Source organism: Ceratotherium simum, chromosome 4 (genome assembly GCF_057802395.1).
Source record: "Ceratotherium simum simum isolate JZ-2026a chromosome 4, ASM5780239v1, whole genome shotgun sequence".
Lineage (NCBI taxonomy): Eukaryota > Metazoa > Chordata > Mammalia > Perissodactyla > Rhinocerotidae > Ceratotherium > Ceratotherium simum.
This window is the reverse complement of record NC_141903.1, coordinates 72,739,182-72,750,812: the sequence shown is the minus strand read 5'-3', so window position 1 is coordinate 72,750,812 and position 11,631 is coordinate 72,739,182. Positions and strand designations below refer to the sequence as shown.

Here is an 11,631-nt window from a genome sequence, read left to right as displayed (position 1 = left end):
ATGGGCATTCAAAAGAGAACAGAGACACATCTTCAACCTTCCTGGTGGGAAGACTTTGAAGATGGCTGGACGTGGAGGACAAAAGCTGGGTAGAACAGTCCTTCTGGAATTCTTGAAAAATTATTTTAGTTTGATTGAATAATTATGATTTAGAAGAAATGAATGGAGTCTGGGGGAAACCAACCCCCCTGGGTAGGAAGTGGTCAGATTCTGAAATGGTGAGTGGAAATTCCAGGGGTGGAGGTTTGATGCAGGCAAGAAAAGGAGGCCAAAGTTGGGAACTGGGGGCTTCTGACGAGGGGGCCTCTGGGAAGGATTTAATGCTTAGTTGCTGTAATCTGACCTATAAAGACAGTCATGTTGAGTGAACTGTTGTCATTTCTCTCACATGTAGGAAGTCCCTTTGGTTTTTTTTCCCTCAACACTTCAGTTAAGGCTCATACAACCTTGTGTTGTCAAGAAAGTGAAAGAATGGACTATAAAGAAAAATGAAATTTATCTATTCAAGTAGATTCTTAAATTGCCTCCTAAAAAGCCCATTTTTCTAAAAATGAATTAACTTACTATAAACCTTCAGCTTTTCTTTTTTACAGTCCATTTGGGAAACACAAAAAGTAAGAGAGAGATCCTGTTTTCGTTGGCAACATGAGCTTTTTTTCTTTTTGACTTAGAAATGATTTATTCTAATTTATAAGCATATTTTACATATTCTGGTTAATACATCAAGTGTATAATATAGGAGTTCCCTTAAGAGTACTAAGACTACACATGTAAAACTCAGCTACACATTGTATTAAGCTATAGACAAATGTCACTTTTAATATCACAACACATACATATTACACTTTTTTTCACTGACAGAGGAACATGCCTTTCAAAAAATACTTTATTGGATGAAACTTTCTTATTCTCAGGAAAATTTTGGTCCTTTAATATAATTTATTATGCCTTTTAAAATTCTGTTTGATAAAAGCATTGGTACGTTATAAATACCTGTAAAGAAAATATAGTTCAAAATTCCGAGGGAAATATTATATAAGTTTCTTCTTTTATATTTTCACAAAAATCCACACAGGCACTAAGAAAGACTGACAAAAATATTTTATGTCCAAACAATATTCTCCACATTGGAAACATTCAAACATGACTTTATTTAAATTTTAAAGCTTCTCTAGAGTGAACCTTTGGCTATAATCCAATGAGTTGGTTGGGGTTTTAAGCAGGAAAAGATACTGTTAGAAGGATGAAAAAGAAAGCTTCCTACAGTTGGCACTCAATTAGGAATGGGGAAAGGGTGAGTTTTCATTTATTACTTTTTATTGGCTTTAGCTTTGTTTTTTAGTTGAAAATGTACCTAATAACTCTCTGGTCCTTTTCAGCTTTCAAATTTTTTGACGTGCTATCATATTCAAAATTCTATCCAACACCTTATATCAAACAACATGTGAAACTTCCAAGGACAGAGTGGTACTGTAATTCTTTTAGGAGAACATCCTCTAAGCATCATGAGTATGCTCTGGAAAGCCCTTGTTCTGCACAAATTTAAACGGTAGAATAGGGGGTGAAAGTTTGTCTTACCAACCACACTTCAAACCAAAGCAAATGACAGACTCTAGCGTTCTCTTCCTGGTCTAGTTCATTGCAGTTCTCTTCTTGGTCTGGTTCATGTGTGGTCTTAGGAAGTTCAAACTTCATGGAAGAATTGCACACAGCAAACTCAACGGGAGAATGCCAGCATTGCAGGGGACTAGAGCCCTTGTGAGCATAGAGAGAATGGGAAGCTAGTGGGCTGGCAGCTAATGAATTAGTGTCAATGAGCATCCAGGTGAGGGGAGGTTAAACGAATATGTCAGGCTAGATTTTACAGGTACTTTCGGGGGTCTAAAATACCTTTTTATTCTTGCCTATAAATTAATTAGATCATGGCAAATTCTTGTAATTATTGGTTACCATACAGATCCTGCCTGAAAGAAGTCAAGGATATTTTTTTCCTCATGCATTTACACGTTGTACATGTTCATTTAGTGCAGGAATGGGCAAAATCAAATGCCTACCGAGTGCTCGCCAGTAAGGTGGCCACTTTAAGCAGCATGGAGCAGAGTGCCATGGGGACCTGGCACTCAAGTCTAGCTGGGCAGCTGCTACTCAGCTCCAGCCAACTGTTGCCATGAGGGAAGGTGGGTCTGAGAATCAGAAATGTGAGATCTCATATTTTCAATAATCACTCACATTTTAAAAACATTTTACATGCCAAACAAAATCTACCTGAGGGACAAATTCAGCCTGTGGGCTGCCAGCTTGAGTCCTCTGAGTTGAAGCTTAGATGCTATCAGCTGTAAGACTAGGGAAGAGCCTTTAGTGTCAAGGAATGAACACTCAGTTTCAAAGATCCAGAAAAACCTGTTCTAATGAATACAACTTAAAAAACAAACAAAACCTCCCATTGGCTCTCCCTACTATGAATATTTTCTTATCGTTACATTGGTTCTCCATGTTATGAGTGGTTTACTATTATTATTGTTAAAAAAATTATGACTAGGAATTTGCTGAGTCCCAAGTATAAGTTTGTTCTAAGTAGTATAAATTAGTTCTCTCAGTACTTAGTTTGCAGCTGAGAAAGAAGAGAGGTAAGGAGAACCTTCAGAAGGGGAAATAGAGGAAGAACAGAGCACACGGCATGAGCCACAGTGGCCTTTAGCTCCACAGAGGACTCTCCATGGCACACGGAGCAAAGAAGAATGCTCTAAAATTGCTCAAACCAGATAATGCAGATTTCAAGGTCTGTTTCTGGATCTAAATAACCCATCTTTTACCTAAAATGACCAGATGGTCTCTCCCTGAATGAGTAGTACTTTGGAGTAAACAAGCCTAGAGAATGGGTCGAATTGTGAACTCTTTATTAGAGACTTTCCAGATCCTCCTTTGGCACCAAAATTAGAAGAACCACATGGCAAAGACAGGGGACAAGCTATAGGGACAGTTTTCTTTCTCTCATTCTTTGCAGATTACTTCTTCAAATTAATCTATTGCCCAGGTTATGCCTCTTCTTTTGAGAAATGAAATGGGAGGGCCCAAGGAGGCGTTCTAATGTGGTGTGTGAACTGTGGCTCCAGAAAGAACAAAACATTTGACTCATGCAGGCAGGGAAGATGTGTCGTGAAAGAGCTACGATTAATGCAGGAAGTTGGATTTACTGCTTGAGCTCATCACTTTCAAATGTCCAGTTTGGAGAGAAAAAGAAAAAGTACCACAAAGGTTATTAGAAGCATAAGAATCCATGACAAAAACAACCACATCAGACACAGGCAAAATCTAAAGAGAAGGAAGAAGCATGAATATTTCCAACTCAGGGCCACACCCTTATTTTAATTTTCCTCCCTCAGAATGTCCACCAGCGCTTGTAGCAGCCGGTCGTCTCTGTGCTTGTAAGGTTTCGTGTTATAGAAAACATCCACATAGTCGTTATACAGACTGTCCTCGGAGTCTTTAAGCTGGGAAGGTTTGTTCAGCTTTTCCAGGGCTTCGTAGAAATTTTCATAAGGGATGTTGAGCTTTGCACTTGGCGACTTCTTTGGTGATTGCTGTGGGGGTGAGTTTTTGTTGAAAGCACTTTGTAAGAGTCGCAGCATGGCCTCGGAATGGGCTCCCTCCGCCAGCTGATCCCTTCTGCCCCCCATGCTGCCGCCACTGGGGCTTTTTGACGCCAGGGGCTTCTTGATCAGATTCTCTTGTGTGGGCTGCTCCTAAAACACAGAGTGTCACCAACAAAGGTAAGAAGCCTCATTATTTGGGGCCAGGCAAGCCAGCTATGGCACATGTCCACTGCCTGCCCCTTGAGAGGCAGTTTGGGGAGCAGAGACAGCACGAGCCTTGCGGTCACACTAACTCGGGTTTCACTCCTCATTTTTCCACTTACTGATGTACCCTTGGCACCTTTTAAATCTCCTTGAACTTCATCTGTAAAATGGAAATGAGAACACCTCCATTTCTGGTGGTTTTGAAGACTGAATGAGATGATATTTCTATGTGCTCCTACCTTACTGGTCTCCTTCACTTGTCAGCCTGCTATAGTAGAATTCATGTTAGGGAATTTAATAATTTTGAATGCATTAATTTTAATTTCTAAATCCTGGATACAAGAATAAATTTAAAAAATAATAAGGCTTCATCCTACGGAAAATATACTCCTACTCCTACTCCCTGTTTATCACTCCTACTCCCTTTCCTCCCCATTCATGTTTTGGGAAGGAGCTGATACTAAAATATTTAATAGCTCATACAGAAGGCCCCAACGGTGCTGTTATGTGGGAGCAGCTTCCTGGAGGCCTCTTGCTTTATCAGGAGCTACCCTTTCAGCTGCTGAGTTTTAAGAAGAGGTCTTGGGAGAGACTGGGGTGGTGGTCCGGGTATAGGGAAACTGGAGATATCAGAGAAGAAGCTCTTTGTCAACTGTTGTGGAACGTATTTTAACATTTTAACAACCAAAGGGTCTTATTAATTCCCCTTAAGGAATCTCGGAGGGAGAAATACCCACAAGGTCAACCTGCCTGTGGGACTGTGAGGAGAAGGCCCTTGGGGGGGGTCCCAGGGGAAGCTGCAGAATGTAACTGGGGCCAGAGTCTGAGCTGAGGACTTCACACAACTAGTTTATAAGTTTCTTGAATAAATACTGTGTCTTTGTATCTTCCCAAACACCCATCACAGAGCCAGTCTTCAGGGAAGGTCATTCTAGAAATTCTGGTAACCCACCTGCTACATCTGAGGCACTGTGCTAGATGCTGGGGGCTACAGAGATAAAGAAAATGTGGTGTCTGCCCGCCGTCTGATAAGGGACAAGCCGGCAGCCTCAGCAGGCTGAGATGCAGGAAGGTGAATGACTGACTTGAGCTCTCCTCTGAAATTTTCTGAGAGAAATTGTGATTCTGTAGCTCCCCTCAGAGTTGCCAAGAAGTGTGGGTTAAGGAATTAGTAAACGGAAGCCTACAGGATTTGGTCACTTGAGCCTTGGTTTTCTTTCTGCAAAATAAACATACTAATGTCTATCCTTTCTAGGTTACAGGGATTATTGGTTAAACGAGACAATGTGAAAAATGCTTAAAAAGTAAGTATAATACAAATGGTAGGTATATGTGATCATACATAAAAACAGCTCACTTTACAATTTGATATCTGTCATAAATGGAGAAAGTTCATGGTACTGAATTTTATAATTTCGAATTCATTAATTTTAATCTCTAAATTCTGGATAAAAGAATAAATTAAAAAATGATAGCCTTTCATCCTATGGAAAATAGTTCACCACCCCTACTCCCTTTCCTCCCCACCCATGTTTGAGGCACACCCTGCCTGAAAGCTATGTGCAGCTTCCCTCACTGCACTGTCTACTACAGTTCAAAAAAGAGCATGCCAAGAAGAACAGAGCCACACAGACCTCCCCGGAGTCCGCCATTTTCTCCACCCCTCTTCTGTCATTCTGAACCGTGTTGTAGGACGTGTACACACGAGGCTGTTTCGTGTGTTCCGGCTGAGAAGAGGTCCCATGCAGAATGAGCTTCCAGTTCACAATTCTTCCTTCATTTTCCAGTCTTCCAGACTAACGAATAAGCATACATAATTTTACTGTGTGTTCTGAGTAATAGCAAACAAACTGCTTCAAAGTGTCTAAAAAGAATTTCATAGCTAAAATCTAATTTAAAAATTCTCTGCCTGTAGAGCTGTATGTACAAAGAGGTAAATCACTGAATTCACCCTTGCTATGAAAATTGACAGTTTACAGTTTCAAGAATTTAAACACTGCTTAATTTCCTCATTTAATTAAGAAAGCAGAACTCTCTATATGAATCTCCTTTTCTAAATTGGGTGTGGTCTTGAAAAGTTGACTGTACCTTCTATAAATAGAATTATATTTACCAATTATCAACTTATAGAAACATTCCATTGGGAAAAAGTCAGCCTTTATGAAGTATCATAAATAGCCTTCAGCATTACTCAGTCCTTAAAAACTATATATTTATGGGAAGAGTAAATTTCCAGAGGCTTAACAATTATGTTAAAAATAATGTGCTGAAATCTAAAACATCTAAAAGTGTAGAGTCAGATTTTGCAGACTTGATATAAAATAGTCCCATTTTAGTAAATAGATTTTCTTAGTTTCCTGAAGGTGAAATTGAGTTAAAGAATGGAAGCCAAGTTCAAGAATGGGACCACTTACTAAGAACATTTTCTCGTTCTCCCTATGAGAGCAGGAATTTTTACAACTTCCAATTCTAAATCACAATTTTAGCAGTCTTTAGGAGAAAGCTATTCTTGGAGGAAAAAAGTAACAATGATTATAGGATTTGTATTAACGTAATTGACACTTTCAGGAATTTAAAATAATTTTTTTTTTTTTTAAGTTATCTAAACATTGAAATCTGGTGCTGCTGGCACTTATGACACTTCTATCTCGGGAGAACTCCGACCCGAAATTCTATTTGTTTATATGCTGACCTATAAGAAAATGCTGGCGAGGGCCGGCCCCGTGGCTTAGCGGTTAAGTGCGTGAGCTCCGCTACTGGTGGCCCGGGTTCGGATCCCAGGCGCACACCGAGGCACCGCTTCTCCGGCCATGCTGAGGCCGCACCCCACAGCAACTAGAAGGATGTGCAGCTATGACATACAACTATCTACTGGGGCTTTGGGGGGAAAAAAAAGGAGGAGGATTGGCAAAGATGTTAGCTCAGAGCTGCTCTTCCTCAGCAAAAAGAGGAGGATTAGCATGGATGTTAGTTTGGGGCTGATCTTCCTCACAAAAAAAAAACAACAAAAAAAAAACAAGAAAATGATGGCAAAATGGTACAAAAATAAATAATTCAGCTGTATTTGGCTTTTTGCTTAGACACTCCTTGCTTTATTTTTGTGATTATATGTCACAATTTTAGAAAGATATCAAAGAGTGTTTGTAAACAGAGTGAAAGAGAAATGAGAAATGCTTTTCAGTTTGTTTCATAACTGAAACAAAACAAGCCATGCTAAATAAGATATCTTGTCTAGCAAGTAAGCTACTTCTAAATAGCCACTGCAGTAAATATTTGTCAGAGTGCCTTCATGTGACCCCAGCAGAGTGTCATAGCAAAGCCGGTCTAGGATCTAACTATCTTTGTGAATACAGGTGATTCTAGTGGCTGAGGAGGTCATGTGGCTGGCTGCTGTCTGACAGGGGAACACTTGCATTTGTCCCATAGTCTGTTACATTGTGTATCAGTATATCCTTTTTTTTTTTTTTTTTGTGAGGACGATCAGCCCTGAGCTAACATCTGATGCCAATCCTCCTCTTTTTTTGCTGAGGAAGATTGGCCCTGAGCTAACATCCTTGCCCATCTTCCTCTACTTTATATGGGACACTGCCACAGCATGGCTTGACAAGCGATGCGTTGGTGCACACCTGGGATCCGAACCTCCAAACCCCGGTCCGCCAAAGTGGAGCGCTTGCACTTAACTGCTTGTGCCACCGGGCCGGCTCCTATCTTTTTTCTTTCTTATAGTATGGTCGGTGCTTAATCTTTTTGTTTCTAATCTATATAGCCAAGTGGGCAGGACTTGAAATACTATATCTTTTCCTTACTTTTCCTAAGGATGATTAAAATTCCTTAGGGCTTTGATTAATGATGATACCAATCTTAAAAGTGCTTCAGACTGTTTAAAAGTGAGCTTGTGTTTCTATATCCTTTCCTTCATACTTACCATGTCTGTAATTCGCAAAGTCCAGGTACCTATGGGATTCTCTCCCCATGTGTGAACAGACATGAAGTCCCAATTCTTAAAGCCATTAGGAGATGTATCCCGCTCTCTTTCAGCCAACAGTACAGTGCTGGTTCCTATTTTCATGCAACAAACACAGGTTAATGCATGTCCTAACAGCTCTGACAGTAGGATACACTCTAGCATCTAATAACTGAAAATGAAAACTTGGAGAGATTAGCCCTCCTAATTTTCCCTTTTAGTATAAGACTAGAATAGAGACATTCACAAGAAAAAAAAGTTTTTATCCACTGTACTTAGCATATTGCCTGGCATTATAAGTTCTCAATAATTATTATAGAAAAATAGTAATGACGAATATATTGATTAAGGTTTATTTGAATAAGGAGAGCTCAGAGAAAACTACATTTATATGTTACATTAAAGAAGAGAGTTAAAGATCTGAAATATATTTTTGTAGAACTATCATTTTGAAATTTAAGAGGAAATCTTGAAAATTTAATGGGTACCTGAATCTATAATCTAATGTAGACATAAAAAAAAAAGCTATATTAATTTAATATAAAACTATATATAGTTTTATATATATATAACTATGTGACTATATATATGACTATATATATATATGACTATATATAGTCATATAAAAACTAGAAGTAGGAGTAACTCTAAATTTTCAAATTTAAGCTCTCTATAGATCAATAAATAATATTTCTTTCTAAGTGAAAGAGTCCAATAACTATAGGGCCATCAGCGAAAAAGCACTCCACCAATACTCCAGGTCAATTCTAAGACATCTAGAAAGCATAACTCCAAAATTAACGGAGCCTACTCCAATCCTCTAGGAAGTTCATATCCTGGAAGGAGATTATAGAGATGATAGTTCATCCCTCCTCATATATCACCTATAGAAATTGAATTTAGTCAGTTGAATCCTACTGAAACATGAGAGAGTATTGGGACAGCTTCTCCTGGTTGGATTGTTGTTTATGGTTCACAAACTCTTTCCCATCCAGGATCTGTTCTGGATTAGTACCCTCTCAGGAATGGGAAATGTGCATATATCATATCATATGGCCTTAATCATATCATTATGAAAAATTTGTTAGTCTTCTCAACCCTCGTTCATGGATATGAATTCTCAGTTTTTCAATTGATTTCATGGATGTGTCTGATGTATTTGTCAGCTTTATTAATTAATTGTCAGAGTAACTTTCACTAACGTGTTAGCTGAGAGAAATGAATGATAGATTAGTGATCTGGGAAACTGAACACAGTTTGACAATATGTGACTCCAGGAAAGTTTATTGATTGGTGTTATTTGAATAGGCTTCATTCTCTGCTTATCTAAGGACCAGTGGGAATGAGTGGGGCAGAGTTCTGATGCCAAGAAAAATGAATTAAAAATTAGCATATTTTTTAAGACTTGAAAATATCTATTGGAAGACTTAGTCCTATAAATTAACAAAAACAGTCATTGATTTGAAGTCATTCAATTTACACTTAAAAATTTAAACAAATAGTTTAGAAGAAATTCTTGAAGTTTTTGTTTTTTAATTCACCAGCAGCAGAAGTGAGTGTGACATGAAGGTCTCCTCTGCGGGAATATTCAATTGTTGCTTCAAATTGCACATGTTCCAGGGACTTGATAGCATTTTCTTGTCCTTCGCAAGCTCTTGTTGGAATTTCAATGATAACTTCTCCATTAGCTTTCAGGGCTCTAAATACATTAAAGAATCATCACTGAGTATAATGTATCTCTTCTCCCTTGCATTTTATGCAGCTGTGTATGCATCACTCTTAACTACTCAGCTAGGCTTGTTTTCTCTCCCTGTTATGAGCAGAACCCAATTCAGGATTAGGTATAAATGAATTTTAATGCATAAGGCAATGGGTAAGGTTTTCACCAAAATTAAAAAAACAACTCTACAATTTATATGGAGCCACAAAAGACCACAAATAGACAAATCAATCCCAGCAAGAAGAACAAATCTGGAGGCATCATATTTCCCGATTTCAAAATATATTACAAAGCTATAGTAATCAAAATAGTATGAAACTGGCATAAAGACAGATGTATAGACCAAAGGAACAGAATAGAGAGCCCAGAAATAAATCCATGCATGTGAGGTCAGCTGACCTTCTACAAAGGTGTCAAGAATGGGCAAATAATGGGAAAGGGTAAGTCTCTTCAACAAATGGTGTTGGGAAACTGGATATCCACATGCAAAAGAATGAAATTGGACCCTTATCTAACACCATATGCAAAAATTGACTCAAAATAGGCTAAAGACTTAAACATTAGCCCTGAAACTGTAAACTCCTAGAAGAAAACATAGAGAAAAAATGTTATGACATTGGTCTCGGCAGTGATTTCATAGATATGACACCAAAAGCATAGGCAGCAAAAATGAAAATAAATAAATGGGACTACATCAAACTAAAAAGCTTCCGCAGAGCAAAGGCAACCTACAGAGTGGGACACAATATCTGATAAGGGGTTAATCTCCAAAATATATACGAACTCCTACAACTCAATAGCAAAAAAACTAATAACCCAATTCACAAATGAACTAAGGACCTGAATAGACATTTCTATTGACTAACATATGAAAAAATGCTCACCGTCATTAATCATCAGGGAAATACAAATCAAAACTACAAATTAAAACACCTGTCAGGATGGCTGTTATCAAAAAAACAAAAGACAACAAGTGTTGATGAGAATATGGAGAAACTGGAACCCTTGCACAATTGGTGGGAATCCAAAATGGTGCAGCCACTATGGGAAATAGTATTTTTTTCCCTCAAAAAATTAGGACTAGAACTACCATATGATCGACCAATCCCACTTCTGGATATTTATCCCAAAGAATTGAAATCAGAATCTCAAAGAGATATTAGCACTCCTATGTTCATTGCAACACTATTTACAATAGTCAAGATGTGGAAATAAGCTAAATGTCCATCGACAGATGAATGGATAAAGAAAATTTGGTGTATACTTGCAATGGAATATTAGTCAGCTTTAAAAAAAGAAAGGAAATTCTGCACTATGTGACAATACAGATGAAACTTGAGGACATTATGCTAAGTAAAATAAGCCAGTCACAGGAAGATAAATACTCATGATTCCACTTATATGAGGTATCTAAAAGTCAAATTCAGAAAATCAAAGAGTGGAATGGTGGTTGTCTGGGGCTGGGGGAGGGCAGGAAATGGAAAGTTACTAATCAATGGGCATAAAGTTTCAGTTAAGCAAGATAAGTTCTAGAGAACAGCTGTACAACGTTGTACCTATAGTCAACAATAATGTACTGTACACTTAAAAATTTGTTAGGAGGGTAGATTTCATGTTAAGTTTCTTACCACAATAAAAAGAAAAGAAAAGAAAGTGATAAGGAATCCAGATACTTGAATACAATGCTATTTGCTGTGGAATCGAATTTAGGCAGATTTGCTTTATATCCTTCAAAAAGCGGTCCATTACTGCAACAGACCCTCTTAAGAAATGATTTTATCTACCTAATGCATGCTCCGTAAGCCTCCCACCCTTGGGTATTTTGTGTGAGTCTTCAGTATAATCATAGTTGCCTTGGTAGAGTCAACAAAATAGTCACACCAGATTATGCTTCTGTAGCCAGATGTGGTGGGCCAGATGTGGTCTATGTAAAAGCAGTATGATAAAGGATCTTTCATGGAAGAAAAGTTATGAATCACATAGCACTGTGGCACAAAGTGAGGTTCTTTGGGAAGGTTTTGGATAACACTGGTTGCCAAGTACTGCATTTCATCAATTCTAAGCTGCATTTTTTAAAAACATTTTAATGTCTTTGAATTTGGGATGACTCTTAAAACTGATGGTTCATAATAGTTTAATTGGCAGTGATT

General features: G+C 38.1%; 1 protein-coding gene across 2 annotated transcripts in view; it reads right to left on the bottom strand.

Moving 5' to 3' along the window:
- Positions 1-689: 689 nt before the first annotated feature.
- The window catches only part of PCSK1 (proprotein convertase subtilisin/kexin type 1), a 44,463-nt gene continuing 33,521 nt past the window's right edge, over positions 690-11,631 (bottom strand). For both annotated transcript variants that reach the window (XM_004420353.3, XM_087430015.1), the window contains exons 11-14: positions 9,303-9,460; positions 7,723-7,856; positions 5,432-5,593; positions 690-3,743 (exon numbers count right to left, since the gene is read on the bottom strand). In XM_004420353.3, coding sequence (XP_004420410.2) covers positions 3,366-3,743; positions 5,432-5,593; positions 7,723-7,856; positions 9,303-9,460 — 832 coding nt within the window. In that variant the 3' untranslated portion in view covers positions 690-3,365. The remainder of the gene's footprint in view (positions 3,744-5,431; positions 5,594-7,722; positions 7,857-9,302; positions 9,461-11,631) is intronic.